The 21,547-nt window shown below is 37.8% G+C and overlaps 1 protein-coding gene across 1 annotated transcript in view; it reads right to left on the bottom strand.

Annotated features, from left to right (window-relative positions):
* The window catches only part of CCDC30 (coiled-coil domain containing 30), a 130,153-nt gene that overhangs the window by 78,765 nt on the left and 29,841 nt on the right, over positions 1 to 21,547 (bottom strand). The window contains exons 9-11 of the mRNA XM_040455907.1: positions 19,805 to 19,876; positions 13,342 to 13,457; positions 10,687 to 10,785 (exon numbers count right to left, since the gene is read on the bottom strand). Of these exons, the coding sequence (XP_040311841.1) occupies positions 10,687 to 10,785; positions 13,342 to 13,457; positions 19,805 to 19,876 (287 nt within the window). The remainder of the gene's footprint in view (positions 1 to 10,686; positions 10,786 to 13,341; positions 13,458 to 19,804; positions 19,877 to 21,547) is intronic.

The raw sequence follows: 21,547 nt of genomic DNA, 5'->3' as shown, positions 1-21,547 counted from the left end.
GATGAACAAAATCAGCTGGAAGGCCAGGCAAACCTGGAATAACTCCTAGCTCTGTCTCTTACATTGTTCAAGTTCCTTTAAATTCTCTCAAATATGAAGTGGGACTATCTCTCCTACCTTGGGGAGGGTTGTTATAGGGATTACATGAGACTATGTTTATAAAACATCTAGAACAGAACATGGCATATGAGAGATGCTTGACATATTGTGGCTATTATCATTCTTACCAGATACCTAGCATTTCTTCTCTTTTAAGCATTTTCTCTGAGAATATGCATACTAGCCACATTAAGAGGATCTAATTAATGATAAATCTGTCTGCATATAGAAATTGGTAAGGAATACAGATCATTATGTTGAGGACTTGGTTTAAAGGATTTCTTTTCTAAATTATTTGTTCTTCTTTTAAAATTAAAAAAAATTAATTAAATACTTATTTGTTTTTGGGAAGGAGCACCTGGATGGCTCAGTTGGTTGAGCTTTCAGCTTCAGCTCAGGTCATGATCTTGCAGTTCATGAGTTCGAGCCCTGCATCGGGCTCTGTGCTGACAGCTTGGAGCCTGGAGCCTGCTTCAGATTCTGTTTCTCCCTCTCTCTCTCTGCCCCTCCCCCACCTGTGTGCGCGCTCTTGCGCGCGCGTGCTCTCTCTCTCTCTCTCTTTCTCTCTCTCTCTCAAAAATAAATAAAAACATTTAAAAAAAGAGTACTCTGAACAATTGTACACAATAAATTAGACAACATACATGAAATGGACAAATTCCTAGAAACACAAAACCAACAAAGACTGAATCATAAAGAAACAGAAAATTTGAATAGACCTATAATGAGTAAGGATACTGAGTCAGTAATCAAAAATCTCCGGTACAGAGAAAGGTCTCAGGCCTGATGCCCTCACTGGTAAATTCTACCAAACATTAAAAAAAGAACTAACACCAAGCCTTCTCAAACTTTTCCCAAAACTTGAAAGGGAAGAAACACTTTCTAACTCACCCTGTGAGGTCAGCTTACTCTGCCATGAAAGCCAGACAAAGATACTATAAGGAAGAAAAAACTACAGACCAATATCCTTTATGAGAATTGATGTAAAAATCCTCAAAAAATATTATCAAAATGAATTTAACATCATGTTAGAAGGGATATACACCATAACCAAGTGAGATCTATTCCTGAAACGTAAGTATGGTTCAATATACAGAAATTAATCATTGTGATACACCACATTAAAAGTATGAAGGAACATTGACATGATCATCTAATTGGTGCAGAAAAAGCATTTGACAGGATTCAACACCGTTTCATGATTAAAAAGACATTAAAGAGGGGCGCCTGGATGCCTCAGTTGGTTAAGTGTCTGACTCTTGATTTTCGGTTAGGTCTTGATCTCAGGGTCGTGAGTTCAAGCCCTGCATTGGGCTCCATGCTTGGCATGGATCCTACTTAAAACAACAACAACAACGACAACAGCAAACCACAAAATAAACTAGGAAAAGAAGAAAACTATCTCAACATAATAAAGATTTATAAGAAACCCATGGTGAACATCATATTCAATGGTCAAAGACTGAAAGCTTTCCCTGTAAGATCAGGAACAAACTTTCACCATTTCTATTCAACATAGTATTGGAAATTCTAGCCAGAGCAATTAAGCAAGAGAAAAATAAATAAAAGACGTCCAAACTGGAGAAGAAGAAGCAAAATTATCTCTGTTTGCAGATGATATAATCTTATATGTAGGAAACCTTAAAGATTCCACAGTTAGACTTAATAAATGAATTTAGCCAAGTAGCAAGACACGTAGTCAACACACAAAACTCAGTCACACTTCTACACGGTAACAATGAGCAATCTGAAAAGGAAATTACAAAAACACTTCTATTTATAGTAGCATCAAAAAAATAGTTAGGAATTAATTTAACCAAGGAGGTGAAAGACTTGTACAATAAAAACTAGAAATCATTGCTGAAAAAAATTAAAGAAGAGAAAGTAATGGAAACACATTCCATGTTCATGGATTGGAAGACTTAATATTATTAAGATGTCAATACTATCTAAAGCAATCTGAAGATTCAATGCAGTCTCTATCAGAATCCCAATGACATTTGTTTTTTTTGCAGAAATAGAAAAACCCATCTTAAAATTCATATGGAATTTCAAGGGATGCTGAACAGCTAAAACCATCTTGAAAAAGAAGAACAAAGCTTCAGGACTTATACTTCCTGATTTTAAAATATGCAGGGTGCCTGGGTGGCTCAGTCAGTTAAGGGTCCAACTCTTGATTTCTGCTCAGGTCATGATCTCACAGTTTGTGGGACTGAGCCCCATGATGCTCTGTGCTAGAGCTCTGTGCTGACAGCATGGAGCCTGCTTGGGATTCTCTCTCTCTCTCTCTCTCTCTCACTCTCGCTCTCACTCTCTGCCCCTCCCCCGCTCACATGCGCATGAACATGCACTCTCTCTCTCTCTCACTCAAAATAAACATGTCTTAAAAATTTAGTACAAAGCCAGAGTAGTCAAAACAGTGTGGTACAGGCATAAATACAGACATATAAGCCAATGGAATAGAATACAGAGCCCCAAAATAAACCTGCATGTATATGGTCAAATGATTTTTTTTAAATGTTTATTTAGTTTTGACAGAGAGAGAGACAGACAGAGCATGAGCAGGGGAGGGGCAGAGAGAGAGGGAGACACAGAATACGGAGCAGGCTCCAGACCCTGAGCTGTCAGCATAGAGCCCGATGCGGGGCTCGAATTCAGACTGTGAGATCATGACCTGAGCTGAAGTCAGTCGCTCAACTGACTGAGCCACCCAGGTGTCCCGATATGGTCAAATGATTTTTGACAAATGTGCCAAGAGCATTCAATGGGAAAAGACCAGTCTTTTCAACAAATGATGCTGAAAAAATTGGACATCCATTTACAAAAAGAATGAAGTTGTATCCTAACAGCATATATAAAAATTAACTAAAAATGAATCAAAGATTTAAATATAAGATGTAAAACTATAAAGCTCATAGAAGAAAACATGCAAAAAGCTTTATAACATTAAATTTGGCAATGATTTCTTGGATATGACATCAAAGGCACAGGCAATAAAAGAAAAAATAGACAAACTGACCATGAAATTTAGAATTTTTTGTGCATCAACACAGATGAAATGAAACCTATGGAATGGAAAAATATTTGCAATTATATAGCTGATAAGGGATTGATATAAGCAGAAAATATAAAGAGCTCCCAAAACTCAACAACATAACAACAACCTGATTTTAAAATACGCAACGGACTTGAATAGATATTTCTCCAATGATGACATATGATTGATCAATAAACACATGAAAAGATGTTTAACATCATTAATTATTAGGTAAATGCAACTCAAACCACAATGAGAAACTACCCTGTACTCATTAGGATAGCTACCACCAAAACCACAGAAAATAGGTGTTGTTGATGATGATATAGAGAAATTGGAACCCTTGTGAAACTGTTAGTGAGAAAGTAAAATGGTGTAGTCACTGTGGAAAACAGTATGATGGTTCTTCAACAAAATGAAAGCCAGTTACTATAATCCAGCAATTCCACATCTAGGTATATACCCAAAAGAATTGAAAGCAGGGACTTGAATGGATATTTGCACACTTGTGTTCATAGCAGTGTTATCCACAACAGCCCAAAGGTTGAAGCAGCTCAAGTGTCCCTTGATGGATGAATAGATACACAAAATGTGGCAATACAATGGAATTTCAGCCTGAAATAGGAAGGGCGTTCTGACATGTGGTACAACAGGGATGAAACTTGGAAGATATCATGCTAATTGAAATGTGAGTCACCAAAGGACAAATAGTGAATGTGATTCCCCTTATTTGAGGTACCTAGAGTAGTCCAAATCATAGAGACAGAAAGTAGAATGGCGGTTACCAGGGGCTGGGAGGAAGGGCAGAAGAGGGAATTATTGGTTAACGAATACACAGTTTCAGGTTTGCAAGATGAAGGGAGTTCTGGAAGTAGATGTTAGTAATAGCTGCACAACATTGTGAATGTGCTTACTATCACTGAACTGTACACTTAAAAATAGTTATGTGTATTTTATCACAATAACAAACATTTTTGAAAAACAAAAGTAGAACAAAGACTTTTGCAGACAAAAAGAAAAAAAAAAAAACAAAAAGTTGATCACTAGTAGATCTATACCAGGAGAAATGTTGAATCATGGTCTTTAGGCTAAAGAAGTATGGTACCAGGTAGAAATTTGGATCTATGCAAAAGCAATGGTGAACTCTAGAAGTGGTCAGTATGTGGTTAAATACGAAATACTTTTGTTTTCCCCTTAAAAGGCTTAAGCAAAAATAATTAACAATATATTATAGGATTTATAACATCGAGTGTTGTTCTTTTTTATTGAAGTTCATTCAATTTATCTCTTTCCTCTCATATTTTACCATAAGCATCACGGTTAAAACAGGCCACACCTTATACATTTTGTTCAGAAATCACCACAGTTAAATATCCAAGTTTATCACTTCCAGGTTCTACTTTCCACTCAGTGGTAAAACATAATTCAACCATGTTCTCTGCTACTTTATAACAAGGATCTTCTCTTCTTCAGAGTCAAATAGGGCATGTTCCTCATTGCTCTCTGAGGCCTCACCAGAAGCAGCTTCAAAGTTCATGTTTCTAAGCAACATTCCGATCATGGCAATCTACGTATTCTCCGAGAGAAGCTTTCCCCATAGTCTCACTTCTTCATGAACTCTCACCAGAATCACCTTTAAGTCTGTATTTATACCAACAATCCCTTCAAGGCAATTTAAGCTTTTTCTATCTAGCACCCCAACATTACTCCAGCTTCCACATGTAATACAAGTACAAAGCCACTTCTACTGTTTTAGCTATTTGTTATAGAAGGTACCTCACTTTTTGGTACCAAAATGTCAACGAGTTTCTGTGGGCTGCCCTAACAAAGTACCACAAACTGGGTAGCTTAAAACGACAGAAATTTATTCCTCATCACTCTGGAGGCTGGCACTCTGAAGTCAAGCTATTGCCAAAGCAATGTTCCCTTTGAGACTCTGGGTAGAATCTTTCTTTGCCTCTTCTAGCTTCTGGTGGTGGCTGTCAATCCTTGGCATGTCTTGGCTTGTACGTGCATCCCTCCAATCTCTCCATCTGTCATCACATGGCATCACCTGTGTGTCTCTGTCTTCACATAGCATTTCCTCTTCTCACAGGTACGCCGGTCGTATTGGATTAAGGCCCATCCTAATGACCTCATCTTAACTTGACTGCATTTGCAAAGACCCTGTATCCAAATGAGGCCGTGTTCACAGGTACTGGGGGTTGGGACTTCAACATATTTCAATGGAGGCACAATTCAGTCCATGACAGAGATTAATAAATAGAGTATATAAAGAGCTCTTGCAATAAAAAGACAACTCCATTAAAACTGGCAAAGAATATGAATAGGCATTTTCTTTTTTTAATGCTTATTTATCTTTAAAAAAATTTTTTTAACGTTTATTCATTTTTGAGAGACAGAGAAAGACAGAGCATGAGCAGGGAAGGGGCAGAGAGAGAGGGAGACACAGAATCTGAAACAGGCTCCAGGCTCTGAGCTGTCAGCACAGGACCCGATGCAGGGCTCGAACTCACGAGCAGCGAGATCATGACCTGAGCCAAAGTCGGACGCTCAACCGACTGAGCCACCCAGGCACCCCTTTATTTATTTATCTTGAGAGAGAGAGAGAGAGCTCGCGTGTGTGCATGCGTGAGTGCGCATGCGCGCGCGCGCACACACACACACACACACACACACACACACACACGTGAGCAGGGGAGGGGCAGAGAATGAGGGAGAGAGAGAATCCCAAGCAGGCTCCACCCTGTCAGCACAGAGCCCAACATGGGCACGGTCCCACAAAGCGTGAGATCATGACCTGAGCTGAAGTGAAGAGTTGGATGCTTAAAAGACTGAGCCACTCAGTCACCCCATGAATAGACATTTTCTAAAGAAGATATACAAATGGCCAATAAGCGTAAGAAAAGATGCTCAAGATTACACAGGAAATACAAATAAAAATTACATTAAGATCCTACTTCACACCCACTAGGATAGCTATAATAAAAAAGATAAGACTATAACAAATATTGGTGAAGATGTGGGGAAATTGGAATTCTTATACACTGCTGATGGGAATATTATATGGAACAACTGCTTTGGAAAACAGCCTGGCATTTCTTCAAAAGGGTAAACAGAGAGTTAACATATGACCCAGCAATTTCACTCCTAGGTACATACCCAAAAGAAATGAAAACATGTCCACACAAAAAGTTTGCATTATTCAAAATAGCCACAAAGTGGGAACTACCAAATGCCCCTCAATTGACGAATGGAAAAACAAAACGTGGTATAATCCATGCAATGAAATATTATTTAGCCACAAAAAAGAGATAAAACACTTACCTATGCTATGATAGGCTTGAGTCTTGAAAATATTATGCTAAAGTGAAAGAAGCCAGATGCAGAAGACCACATATTTTATGATTCCATTTGCATGAAATGTACCGGATAGGCAAATTCTTAGAGACAAAAAGTAAATTAGTAGTTGCCAAGAGGCTGGGGGCTAAGGGAATGGAGAATGACTACTAATGGATATGGGGTTTCTTTTGGGGAGATAAAAATGTTCTGAAATTAGACAGTAGTGATAATTGCATAACTTTGTGAGTATACTAAAATTCACTGCACTGTACACTTTAAAAGGGTGAATTTTATGGCAATGTAAATTATACTCCCATTTTTTTTTAAAGAATAAATGTAATTCTACATAGGTAAGAACTGTGTGCTGAAAACTACAAAACATTGCTGAGACAAATTAAAGACCCAAATAAATGGAAATATATAGACCATGTTAAGACATTGGTGGACCCAATATTGTTAAAATATAAATTCTTCCTCAATTGATCTGAACATTCAATGCCATTCCAATCAAAATCCAGGGACGCCTGGGTGGCTCAGTCGGTTAAGCGGCCAACTTCAGCTCAGGTCATGATCTCGCGGTCCGTGAGTTCGAGCCCCGCGTCGGGCTCTGTGCTGACAGCTCAGAGCCTGGAGCCTGTTTCAGATTCTGTGTCTCCCTCTCTCTGACCCTCCCCGTTCATGCTTTGTCTCTGTCTCAAAAATAAATAAACGTTAAAAAAAAAATTCAAAATCCTACATGGCATTTTTGTCAAAACTGACAAGCTCATTCTAAAATGTATATAGGGGAGTACCTGGGTGGCTCAGTCGGTTAAGTTTCCTACTCTTGGTTTCAGCTCAAGTCATGACCTCATGGTTTGTGAGTTTGACCCGTGTGTTGGGCTCTGCCCCGTCAGCGCAGAGCCTGCTACAGTGCAGAGCCTGCTTAGGATTCTCTCTCTCCCCCCCTCTCTCTGCCCCTCTCCTGCTCAGGTTTGCTCTCTCTCTCTCTCAAAAATAAATAAATACACGTTAAAAAATAAAATATATATGGGAATGCAAAGGACCTAGAACAGTCCAAACAATTTTAAAAAAGAAAAACAGAGTTGGAAAGGTTTTCTTTCTGATTTTATGACTTACAATAAAACAACAGCATGGCATTATTTAAGAATAAACGTAGATTAATGGAACAGAATAGAGTCCAGAAACTGAGCTGTATAACTATTTTTTGCTAAAGGAGCCAAAGTAATTCGATAAAGAAATAACTCTCTTTCCAATAAATGGTTCTGGAATAATTGGATATACATTTGGAAATAAATGAACCTCAACCCTTACATCACACTATATACAAAAATGATCTCTGTTGGTTCATAAATCTAAATGTAGAAGCTCAAACTATAAAACCTTTAGAAGAAAAGAGAGGAGAAATATTTTGTGTCCTTGGTTCTTAGATGGCTTTTATGTCCTATCATAAAATTATAAAAGAAAACTTTGATGAATTGGGATCCATCAAAATTTTAAAACAACTACTCTTCATAAAACACTGTTTTAAAAGACGAAAAGAAGCCACAGACTGAGAGAAAATATTGAAAATACATCTATCTAATGAAGGACAGTTATCCAAAAAATAGAAAGCATTCCTACAACTTAATATAAATAACTGAATTAAAAACGAGCAAAATATTTGAACAGAGGTTTCATAAAAGAACATACACTAATGGCCAATAAACACATCAAAACATACTCATTGTCATTAGATACTCTCAAAAGTCAAATTAAAAGCACCGTGAGATACCATTACGTGTCCACTAGAATGTCTAGAATTTACAAGACTGACAATAACAATGTTGTTGAAGATGAGGAAGCAACTGAAACTTCCATACCATCGTCAATGGGAATGTAAACTAGTACTACTACTTTGGAAAGCAGTCTGGCAGTTTTTTATACAGTTAAACATGCACTGACTCTATGACTTGATAATTCCACTACTAGGTATTTATCCAAGATGAAAAAAAAAAAACCTGGTATGAGGATACTAGTGACAGCTTTATTTTATAACAGTCAAAACCTGAAAATAATCTGAATGTTCTATCAACCAGTGGGTAGACAAATAGTTTATGGTATATCCGCATACAGGGATATTACTCAGCAATATAAAACATGAACTCTTGACACAGGCAGCAACATGGATAAATCTCAAAAGCATCATTTCAAGTGAAAGAAGCCAAACACAAAAAAGTATATACCAGATGATTCTATTTATTAGAAATTCTAGAAAACGTATTATAACAGAAAGTGGTGGAGTGGGGACAGGGCAGGGAGGGGTGTGATGGCAAAGGGGGAGGGAGCTAATGAATATGTTAGGCTAATGAATGTGTTTTCTTTCTTGATTGCAGTGGTCGGTTGTGGTTATACAGGTGTATGCACCTGTCAAATCTCATTGAACTCAACTCTTAAAATATGTATGTCTGTATTGTATTAGGTATTTCAATCAAGCTATTTTATAAAACAAATACAAATAACTTTTAAACATATGAAAAATGCTCAGTCTTACTGTAAATAGATAAATAAACATGAAAACTACATTTGGATACCCATTCTCAGCTCTCATTTAGTAAAAACGCAAAATTTTGACAATATATTCAGTTGGTGAATTTTTTACCAAGTGGTTTTCACATGCATTGCTGAAGGAGAGGAAAATGGTATAATTCTCTCTGAGGGATATCGGGCAATATCTACCCAAATTACAGATGTATCTAATCTCTAATCCCATAATCCCATTTCTGTGACTCTATCCTACAGAAACACCTGCATACATGTGCAAAAGACTAGAAACAACCCAAGTGTTCATCAGAGGAGACTGGTTAAATGTAGCACATCCACACAATAGAAAGCTACACTGCTCTAAAGAATGAGGAAGACTTGGAGCGCCTGGGTGGTTCAGTTGGTTGAGCGTCTGACTTCAGCTCAGGTCATGGTCTTGCAATTTGTGAGTTCAAGCCCCATGCTGGGCTCTGTGCTAACAAACAGCTCAGATCCTGGAGACTGCTTTGGATTCTGTGTCTCTCTCTCTCTGTCTCTCCCCCTCCCCTGCTCATGCACTGTCTCTCTCTGTCTTTCAAAAATAAATAAATGTTAAAAAAAAATTAAAAAGACAAAAGAATGAGGAAGACTTTTTTTGTATGATACAGAAGGATTTCTCTTTTGTATGATACAGAAGTAAAAAGAAAAAGAAATCAGGAAAGGAGGAAATCTGAGTAAATATTCAAATTTCTTACATTTGCATAAAGACATACTGGAAGGATAAGTAAGAAACTAATCAAAATAGTTATTAATAATCAACTTGCTTGTAACTAGAGCCCTACTGAGTGTTTGGGGAATGATTTTGGTAAAAGTTACTGCAGTCTTGATTGTAAATTCCTTCTTTTCTTTCCTCCACTCCTCATTCCCTGCTTTTCTTCCTTTCTTTCCTACAAAAATGTACTGCTTGTATGGAAAAGGGTTTTGGAAGACAAGAAAGGACACTAACTCCTTGGGTCAGAACCGAGAAATTCTGTAGCTGTAGTTTCCATGATACCTAAGAGGTCTGGGCTATAGGGCCCAGGGAGCTACAATAAAAACAGCTCTCATGAATGAGACCCCTCAGCAACAAGGGATGTCACTCATCTTAAGTATATAAGAGGAAAGCCCCCCAAAGCAGTCTAGCTCCTTGCCCTGAGTGTCTGAAACAGCCCTATCTAACACATACTGGCTCCTGCTTCATTCCAGCCCTAAAGCCGATCACTTTGTCCACCGCTTCAGATGCTGATCACACTGAAAAGACTAGACACTGTACATGGCGTCTAGGCCTTTCTCGTTCTCTACCCTGGTTTATTACTTTAAGTGTGGCTCCAACTACCCCCTCTCCCACCATTGGTTGATTCTATAAATCAACTTCATTGTGATGATTTAAAATGCTCAAATTGGTTGTCTCTTTGTAAGATTCCTTTCCTCTTTTCTTTAAAAGAAATAATCCATCACATTCTTCACATACATTTCCCCTGTGGGGAAGAAGTGAACAGAAACACATCCTCTGCACCCCAATTTCTTCCTCTACTCTAATTGGCTGAGCAATAGAAAAAGAGGCAATAAGAGGAGAGTAATAAATGATCAGCACCAATCACTCTGGTATACTCTGCAAAAATGGGACTCACTTCAAAATATGAAACCAGACAGAATAGACTTTCAAATACCTGTTCTCTCTGTTCAGCACCCACAGTTTTCCCAGGGGAGTGGTTTCCAAGTTGCTTATTCTCTTGAGATTCATGAATCTTTCCTTTGAGACTTTCAACCTTAAATACAAAAGTATTTTAAATATGAGAGTACGGGGTTGGGGAGGGGGTTTTCTTTGCTATTAAAAGGTACTAGTAATACATGAATACATTCTTCACGAAAAAAATTCAACTAACACACATAGGTTTATAGAGTAAAAAGTGGCTCAGTGGGTTAAGCTTCTGACTCTTGATCTTGGCTCAGGTCATGATCTCATGGTTCTTGAGCTCCAGCCCTGAGTCGGGCTCTGTACTGACAGGGCAGAGCCTGCTTGGGGTTCTCTGTCTCCCATTCTCTCTGCCCTTCCCCCACTCACACGCTCTATCTCAAAATGAATAAACTTAAAAAAAATGATATTATCCTATCATAACCTTACGCCACAATCCCTTTTCCCTTTCCAGAAACAACACTGTGTGGGATGTACCCTTCTTGAATTTTATCATGCAGGTGTATATATGTACATGCATGTATTAAACATATAAGTATATGTCAGTATTAAATATATAAATTTACAAAGACTAAGACAACTTGAACAGTCATTGTTTATTCATGCTTATGATTACATTTAAAAATTATGATAAAACCTACGTAACACAAAATTTACCATGTTGACCTTTTTAAAAAAGTTTTATTTATTTATTTATTTTGAGAGAGAGAGAGCATGAGACAGCATGAATGGGAGAGGGGCAGAGAGAGAAGGAGAGAGAGAATCCCAAGCAGGCTCCACACTGTCAGCATAGTGCCTGATTTGGGGCTCAATCCCATGAACAGTGAGATCATGGCCTGAGCTGAAATCAAGAGTTGGACGCTCAACCAACTGAGCCACATGGGCGTCCCTACCATGTTGACCATTTTTAAGCACACAGTTCAGTACTATTAAGTACATTCACATTATTATGTAACTATCACCATCATCAGTCTCCACAATTCTTTTCATTTTCCAAAACTGAAACTCTTTACCCATTAGATAAGAACTCCCTATTCTGTCCCTCTCTTTCCCCCCAGCCCCTGGCAACCACCATTCTATTTTCTGTCTCTGTGATTTTGCTACTCTAGGTACCTCATATAAAGGGAATCATACACTATTTGTCCTTTTGTGACTAACATTTTAATTAACATAATGTCTTCAAGTTTCATCCCTGTTGTAGCACAGGTCAGAATGCCCTTCAGGCTGAGTAATATTCCATTTTGTTTATCTATGTATTCCAAATGTATGTGCCACATTTTGTTTATCTATTCATCCATCAAGGGACACTTGCATTGCTTCAACCTTTTGGATGTTGTGGATAACACTGCTGTGACATGAGTGTGCAAATCTGTTCAAGTCCCTGCTTTCAATTCTTTGGGTATATACTCAAAAGCAGAATTGCTCAATCATATGGTAATTCTACATTTACTTTTCTTTTTTAAAATTTTTTTATAACATTTATTTATTTTTGAGACAGAGAGAGACAGAGTATGAACGGGGGAGGGTCAGAGAGAGGGAGACACAGAATCTGAAACAGGCTCCAGGCTCTGAGCTGTCAGCACAGAGCCCGACATGGGGCTCGAACTCACGGACCGCGAGATCATGACCTGAGCCGAAGTCGGCCGCTCAACCGACTGAGCCACCCAGGCGCCCCTACATTTACTTTTTAAAGAAAGTACCATGCTGTTTTCTATAGTCACTGCAATACTATTTTTCATTCTCAATAACAATGCACAAGGGCTCCAATTTCTCCATATTACTGTCAACATTTTTTTTTCTGTTGTTTTGATAACAGCCATCCTCTTGGGTATTTATTCATTCTTGCAACAAAATTACTTGAGCAATTAGTTTATGTGGGCTGTTGTGTGAGACACTAGAGATATGACTGTAAAATGAATATAAACTAAAATTGAAGAGACATATATCCAGAACTTACAAGTCCATATTAAAAATCAATAAATACAGGGGTGCCTGGGTGGCTCAGTAGGTTGAGCATCCAACTTCAGCTCAGGTGATGATCTCACAGTTGGTGAGTTTGAGCCCTTCATTGGGCTCTGTGCTGACAGCTCAGAGCCTGGACCCTGTTTCAGATTCTGTGTCTCCCTCTCTCTCTGCCCCTCCCCCACTCATGCTCTGTCTCTGTCTCTCTCAAAAATAAACAGCCATTAAAAAAACTAAAAATTAAAAAAATCAATACATTACTAAAAAGAAATAATTCAACAATGTGGCACAACTCAAATTTATCCAATATAATAGAATAATAATTTCTATTTGCTAAATTAAGTGTAAACTGGTATCTAAATCCTTATTAAAAAGGTCCTAAACTGACATAAGAGCAGTAACATTACTGTTTAGCACAGGCAGCTAAAATGTATAAAATATAAATACTGATAGGTCATCTAAGTCACAGTATGGCATCTATCTGGGATGCTATAGCCGCCAGTATCAGTCCTCATTAATGACTATATATATATCTATATATCTATATATCTATATATATACAATCATATATATATAGGTAATACATATCTATGTTGCTCTAGCTGCTGATTGTTATTTTATACACATTTAAATAAATTCTAAGAACAAATGACATTCAACAACTTACTACTTCTCCAAGCACTTTTTTTTCTGAGTCAAGTGATCGAACACGATTTCTTAAAGCCAGAATTTCTTCATCCAGTCTCTGATTACGTTCCTTTGCTTTCTGTAGGTCAATTGAATCTAAAACAGAGAAAAGAACACAGTTTTTTTTGTTTCTCACACCAGACTAATGAGCTGGATATTTTAAACTTTTTTTTTTTAATGTTTATTTATTTCTGAGACAGAGAGAGACAGAGCATGAACAGGGGAGGGTCAGAGAGAGAGGGAGACACAGAATCTGAGGTAGGCTCCAGGCTCTGAGCTGTCAGCACAGAGCCCGACGTTGGGCTCGAACTCACGGACCGTGAGATCATGACCTGAGCCGAAGTCGGACGCTTGACCAACTGAGCCACCCAGGCGCCCCAGAGCTGGATATTTTGAGGATAGGGTTTTTGGCACTAGAGGCTCTTGGAGGAGATGTACTTTTAAAGCAGTGGAGCCTACCTCCTAGAAGTTCAGCAGCAGAGAAAATTATTTTCCTACTTGCTTGTGGTCCTATCTCTCATACATACCACATACACTCCTAGACACTTCTATTCAGCAACGGTAGGGCCCCACAGATAACAAATGGTGAGCCACGAGCAGCGAATGGACAGATTTTCTAAGCTAAATCAAGTTAATGTATCAAAACCATCTTTCTGCCTGCACCACAGCCCAAAAAATGGTAGTCCACTCTAAGACCTGCTCTTTCCAGGGCTCATCAGTTTCTGTATTATTGCAAACTTGCTATGGGAAACTTTCCTGAATTTGTAGCTGTTTCTTTTTAGCCATTTCCACATATATTTCTCTTATTTTTCTTCTTCTGCTTAAAAGTTTCCTTTGTTGGGACACCTGGGTGGCTCAGTTGGTTAAACGTCTGACTCTTGATTTCGGCTCAGGTCATGATCTCACAGTCTGTGAGTTTGAGCTCCACATAGGGCTCTGGCTCTGTGCTGGTGGTATGGAGCCTGCTTGGGATTCTCTCTCTCTTTCCCTTTCTGCCCCTCCCTTGGCTTGTGCTTCCTCTCTCTCTCTCTCACACACACACACAAATAAAATAAATAAACTTAAAAAAGAGTCTCCTTTGTTTTCCCTCTTTATCACCTGTTTGTATTAATTATTCCTTGTATTTTTCCTTTCTTCCTTTTTTCCCCCTTGCTTCCTTTTCCTTTCCCCCTCTTAGCATGTAATTTTTTTAATTTGAAAAGTGCTGAACACACACCAAAAAGAAAAAAAAATCATTCACAATCCCACCTTGTATATGTGTCAGTGGGTGGGTGCATATATACAGAGACAGAGACATTTGTTTTTTGGCTTGTGCAATTTTTCAAAGATTTAAATGATGCTACACAATCTGTCTGCAACTTTACCATATCGATGTGTGGGTTTTGTTGTTGTTGTTTTGTATCATGGATGTCTTTACAGGACTGTCCTTACAAAGTCATTTGCCATTTCTCATTTGGAACTACTTTTAAATTAGTTTTACTGGTTCTTGGTTTTCATACAAATGGATTCTTAATATACATATTTTTTGTGTGTGAGGCTTCTTTCACTCAATATGTATTTTGGGTATGCAGCTGTGTCATATCAGTAATGTATTCCTCTTTACTTTAGTCCATTTTATTCATACATCACTTACTAATCTACTGGTCTCAACGCATCCTCTCATTTTATTCTGCCCAGTGAGTTCATTTCCCCTACTGACGAAGATTCAGGTGTGTTGCCAATGACTTGCTCTTATAAACAATTCTAAAATCATTATCCTTTTTCATCAATCTTTAGGTACTTATGACATTACTTCCAAAAAACAAACCCCCAGAAATTGGACCACTGGATCAGCTGATATGTGCATTTAGGAAATGTAATAGATACTGCCAAAACAAATTTTCAAAAAGATTGTACAAAGTTACATTCTGTACAATGACACTCCCCATTTGTCCACACTGGAGGTTACCAGAGTTTTAGTTTTCATAAATTTTAAAAATGCAGTTGAATTATGGCTTGTTTTAAATGCAATATTGTTTTGCTGATCACAAATGGAATATAGGCTTTTAGTTAAACAAACAAACAAACAAACAATGTTATGTTCAAACTGAATATTCTCATTTAACCCTTATTCACCACCCTCACCCAAAATAATATTAATACTTAGTAAATACTCTTCAAAAGATTCTATATACACACTCTAACATACAGACAAGGGTTTTATTAAAAATATTTAACAACTCTTAAAGCATGGACCTTCACCTGTAAGAATGAGCTCAGGAGGAAAATTCTAGAGAACTGCCAAGTATTATTCCTTTAGCGGCTGGGAAGACAGGGGCTGGAAGGAGCTGGGATAGTGGGGTAGGTGGTAGACAGTTGAAACACTCAGTGCAGCAGGTATTTACAACTTACGCAAAATTATTCCGGTGTCTTCACGACTCTACTGCCCCACATTAATGTGTACCACTTCATCAAAGTCCTGTGGGCACACACACACATACACCCAGACCCCCAAAATAAAAGCCAAAATAACACTGTCCCGCATATAGTACTGTATAACTTGCTTTTTTCACCTGATAACGTATCACGGACATCTATTTGTGTCATGCACATACATCTGTGTCGTTCTTATTAATAGATGCACAGCCACTTATTTGGCCAATTCATTGTGGAGAAACACAACTACTCCCAAAGTTACTTCTTACTCTCCATACTTTCACAAGTTCTTCTGTAGTCATCAGGGATACTGTGATATTTCCGCCTGGTTTTTGTTATCAGGGTAATGCTGCCCATATGGAAAGTATTCTGTCTTCTTCAATTTTCTGGAAGAATTTATGTAAAATTGGTATTATTTATTCTTTAAAAGTTTTTTAGAATTCACTAGTGAAGATATCTGAACTCAGAGTTTTCTTCATGAGGAAGATTTTTTTTTCAATATATGAAATTTATTGCCAAATTGGATCCCATACAACACCCAGTGCTCATCCCAAAAGGTGCCCTCCTCAATACCCATCACCCACCCTCCCCTCCCTCCCACCCCCCCATCAATCCTCAGTTTATTCTCAGTTTTTAAGAGTCTCTTATGCTTTGGCTCTCTCCCACTCTAACCTCTTTTTTTTTTTTTTCCTTCCCCTCCCCCATGGGTTTCTGTTAAGTTTCTCAGGATCCACATAAGAGTGAAAACATATGGTATCTGTCTTTCTCTGTTTGGCTTATTTCACTTAGCATCACACTCTCCAGTTCCATCCATGTTGCTACACAGGGCCATATTTCGTTCTTTCTCATTGCCACGTAGTACTCCATTGTGTATATAAACCACAATTTCTTTATCCATTCATCAGTTGATGGACATTTAGGCTCTTTCCACAATTTGGCTATTGTTGAGAGTGCTGCTATAAACTTTGGGGTACAAGTGCCCCTATGCATCAGTACTCCTGTATCCCTTGGTAAATTCCTAGCAGTGCTATTGCTGGGTCATAGGGTAGGTCTATTTTTAATTTTCTGAGGAACCTCCACACTGCTTTCCAGAGTGGCTGCACCAATTTGCATTCCCACCAACAGTGCAAGAGGGTTTCCGTTTCTCCATATCCTCTCCAGCATCTATAGTCTCCTGATTTGTTCATTTTGGCGACTCTGACTGGCATGAGGTGATACCTGAGTGTGGTTTTGATTTGTATTTCCCTGATAAGGAGCGACGTTGAGCATCTTTTCATGTGCCTGTTGGCCATCCGGATGTCTTCTTTAAAGAAGTGTCTATTCATGTTTTCTGCCCACTTCTTCACTGGGTTATTTGTTTTTCAGGTGTGGAGTTTGGTGAGCTCTTTATAGATTTTGGATACTAGCCCTTTGTCCGATATGTCATTTGCAAATATCTTTTCCCATTCCGTTGGTTGCCTTTTAGTTTTGTTGGTTGTTTCCTTTGCTGTGCAGAAGCTTTTTATCTTCATAAGGTCCCAGTAATTCACTTTTGCTTTTAATTCCCTTGCCTTTGGGGATGTGTCGAGTAAGAGATTGCTACGGCTGAGGTCAGAGAGGTCTTTTCCTGCTTTCTCCTCTAGGGTTTTGATGGTTTTCTGTCTCACATTCAGGTCCTTTATCCATTTTGAGTTTATTTTTGTGGATGGTGTGAGAAAGTGGTCTAGTTTCAACCTTCTGCATGTTGCTGTCCAGTTCTCCCAGCACCACTTGTTAAAGAGACTGTCTTTTTTCCATTGGATGTTCTTTCCTGCTTTGTCAAAGATTAGTTGGCCATACATTTGTGGATCTAGTTCTGGGATTTCTATTCTATTCCATTGGTCTATGTGTCTGTTTTTGTGCCAATACCATGCTGTCTTGATGATTACAGCTTTGTAGTAGAGGCTAAAGTCTGGGATTGTGATGCCTCCTGCTTTGGTCTTCTTCTTCAAAATTGCTTTGGCTATTCGGGGCCTTTTGTGGTCCCATATGAATTTTAGGATTGCTTGTTCTAGTTTTGAGAAGAATGCTGGTGCAATTTTGATTGGGATTGCATTGAATGTGTAGATAGCTTTGGGTAGTATTGACATTTTGACAATATTTATTCTTCCAATCCATGAGCAGGGAATGTCTTTCCATTTCTTTATATCTTCTTCAATTACCTTCATAAGCTTTCTATAGTTTTCAGCATACAGATCTTTTACATCTTTGGTTAGATTTATTCCTAGGTATTTTATGCTTCTTGGTGCAATTGTGATATTTGGGGATTTTTTAAACATACTTCTGTTATTGCTTTTCAGTTTAATTCTATTATGGTCAGAGAACATAATTTGTGATTTCAGTTCTTCCACAGAAATGTATTTTATGGCTCAGTATGGTCTCTCCTTGTGAACATTCCATGTATACCTGAAAAGAATGTGTCATCTGGTGGAGTTTGCTATAATTATCAATTATAGAAATTATCAAAAATTTCCATAATTATCAATTTCTATAATTATCATGTTGGCTGGTAGTGTTCTTAAGTCTTCCATATCTTTACTGATTTTGTTTTATTGTTCTATCAATTACTAAGGAGGCAGTGTTTATAACTGTATCACATACTTTTGAAAAGGAGGGTTAACAATCCTGATCACCAATTACAATGTTAGGGTTCTTTTCTCCTATACATCCAAGCAATCATTGGACACCAGCCAGGCATCCTATAATTCCACTCAATTCTGACACTATCTAGCTGGAGATAACATCAGATTGCACAGTTTAAGGGTTCAGTCCCACAAGAATGTTCGCCACTTCAGATGCCAATGGCAAGCTCATGTTGTTATGTGTGCTTCTGACTGACTGGTTATAAATCAGAGGTTGCCACGACCCCCATCTTGGTCTGATTACTTTGTTAGAGTGGCTCACAGAATTCAGAGAAACATTTTACTCACTAGATTGCCAGTTTATTATAAAAAGATATAACTCAAGAATAGCCAGATAGAAGAAATGCACAGGGCAAAGTATGAGTAAAGGGGTGAGGAGTTTCCATGTCCTCTCTGTGGACACCACTCTCCCCAAATCTCCATGTGTTCACTGACCAGAAGCTCTCCAGACCCTGTTCTTTGGGGTTTTTATAAAGGCTTCATTCATAGGCATAAGTAATTAAATCCATTGGCCATTGGTGACTAAACTCAGTCTCCAGCCCTGTCCCCTTCCAGCATTGGTAAACCAGGGGCTTTCCAAGAGTCCTCATTAACAAATTTCCACATGGGAAATTTGCAGGGTTTTAGAAGCTTGGTGTCAGAAACAGGGCCAAAGACTAAATATAAATTTCTTATTATAAATCACAGTATCACTGGGTAAGCTCAATTTTAGAATTATTTAAAACTGGTAACACGTTTTTAATTATTTTTGTAGTTGCTAACCATTACAACACTCAACTTTTGTTGTATTATTTATAGTTGGTAGCATTTTTACAGTCAAGCCAGGGACAGGTTAACTAATTCACCATGGATTCCAAGCCTATTGGCTTCCCAGTGAACACGTGTGTGTGAAGTATTGTAAAATTCATCATAAGGTGTCTTGATGTCAGGGGCAAAATAGGTATTATTTGTGTTGACCACAGGTTTTGGAGTTAGATACATGAGTATCTGACTAACCCAGATATGTGGGTTCTAATACTCACTCTGCATTACTTAATTCATTAATACTTAATGTAGCTATTGGATAGCTCACTTAACCTGCCATAACTCAGTTTTTTTTTTGTATTTGAAATGGGAATAATAATACTACTTGGAAGGGTTGTGAGGATTAGAGTTCATGCATATAAAGTGCCTGGGAGAATACCTGTTACTTAGTAAGCAGTAAGTGATAGTAGTAGTAATAGTAGTAGAAATAAGTAGTAACAATGGCAATAGTGCTTTATTATTATTATTATTAAAGATATTATTATATTAAAACATATTTAATACACATTAAATTATTGTTTAATGTATTATTAAACATTATATCTACTAACATGCATGACTCACCATTCTCTTTCAACTTTATCAAATTTTCTTTCAAGTGTTCTATTTCTAGTTGAGCCTTCTTAAGTGCAGAGTCTAAAGAAAAAAGAAACAAAATATTTCTGTAAGGAGTGAATGGTTAGTGTAATGATCAAATCTGAAGTGTTCTCCTGTTTTGGAACACTCTATTTCTGCTGATTTTCCTTTAAGTTTCTGCATAAATGTCACCTCCAGGAAGCTTTTCCAGACTCCTTTTAGTGTTCCTGCTGCACCTTATTATTATTCCTGATTATCTGATCTGACAATATTTCTGTTTCCCTAACTAGATTCCATGCTGAAGAGTTTGGGACTACTATAAACAAATAGAAAAAAAGCTAAACTTTTTAAGCATGGTATTATCAGCTTTAAAAAAAGAAAATTATACTCAGAAATATTAAAATTAGTTCCTGCAATTAGTAATATTTAGAATTTTACCAGTAGTTGCTAGAAATATCAAAACAACAGAATTTCATGAAGTATCTTTTGATACTATTCAAGAATTATATGAAGATGGCAGAATGGTATAGGGCAAGAACTTGGAGCATTGGAGTCAACCGGATTTGCGTTTTCTAATCCAGGTTTTATCATTTGGCCTCCTGGAGTCTAGTCATCACCAATGGTATGTCTGGTTGGCTTCCTATGTCAGGATGAAGAACCTCCGAGAGGTAAGAGACTAAGGTGAATCTTATGAGATCATTCCTAATCACAAAGTAAGTACATCAGCACAATCGTGCATGTCTCATTATTGATCCCCAAACGCTCAGTTCTTTGGAGTGAATCCTAGTCTAATCTACCAGATTCACCTAAAATTAGATTCTGACCATAACAATACTATTACTGCCACTGCTACTGGCAACAGCAGTTACTAGCGTCAGATGTATTAACATTGTAACAAACCTTCAGAGTAGATATTAGCATTCTCATTTTATAGATAAGATAAGGGAGGCTCAGAAGAATTAACCAACTTGCTCAATGTCACACAACAAGCAAATGGTAAATCTGAGATCTGAACTCAGGTCTGTTTGACTACACTGTGCCAGAGATGTAAGAATTACTCTGTTTTACTAAAACAATGATTTTCCAAAGTGTTCATCTATGGAAAGAGAGGGAGTAGAATGATAGCAGGTGGAAGGATGTTTCAGAGAGAGTGAAGAGCATAAATGAAAGAGAATGGGTAGGAGAGAACATTGAGTGTTCTGGGGACTGTATGTAGTCTGATACTGCTTGGGCCTACAGAGCAAAGGATTAGGGGAAATGTGGGATATGAAGCTGGATAGATACGCAGGAGGCAAACCAGAAAAGCCTTAGAGAGCTCAGAATTTACTCTACACAATAAATTTTTTTATGGAAGCTTAAAGTACCAAGGAGGTAATTGAGAGGTTCTGTGAACATTAGATTTAATTTCCACTTAAAAAAAAAAAAACCTATTTCTACAATAACACATACACCAAATATGTCATATACCAAAGTCAGGTATATCAGAGACCACCAAATGCATGAACTCGTACTGCCAGGTTAGCATCTCCTGTCATGTCCACACAGATATTTGAAAATCATAGCTCTCTCTCAGAGCATTTAAACTAGTAATATTTCTAAAACTGTGTTGGTTTTATGACCAAGTTTCTATGACCTCTCTACTGTTTGACAGTTTTATTTTCTAAGTCTACTCCTTTTAGTGGTTGTCCTGGGTATTTTTTTAAGAACTTTTTTTATTAAGGAAAATTTCCA

Source organism: Herpailurus yagouaroundi, unplaced genomic scaffold (genome assembly GCF_014898765.1).
Source record: "Herpailurus yagouaroundi ecotype Mexico unplaced genomic scaffold, PumYag 77, whole genome shotgun sequence".
NCBI lineage: Eukaryota > Metazoa > Chordata > Mammalia > Carnivora > Felidae > Herpailurus > Herpailurus yagouaroundi.
Note: the sequence above shows the minus strand (reverse complement) of the source record. Positions and strands in the feature narration are given on the sequence as shown.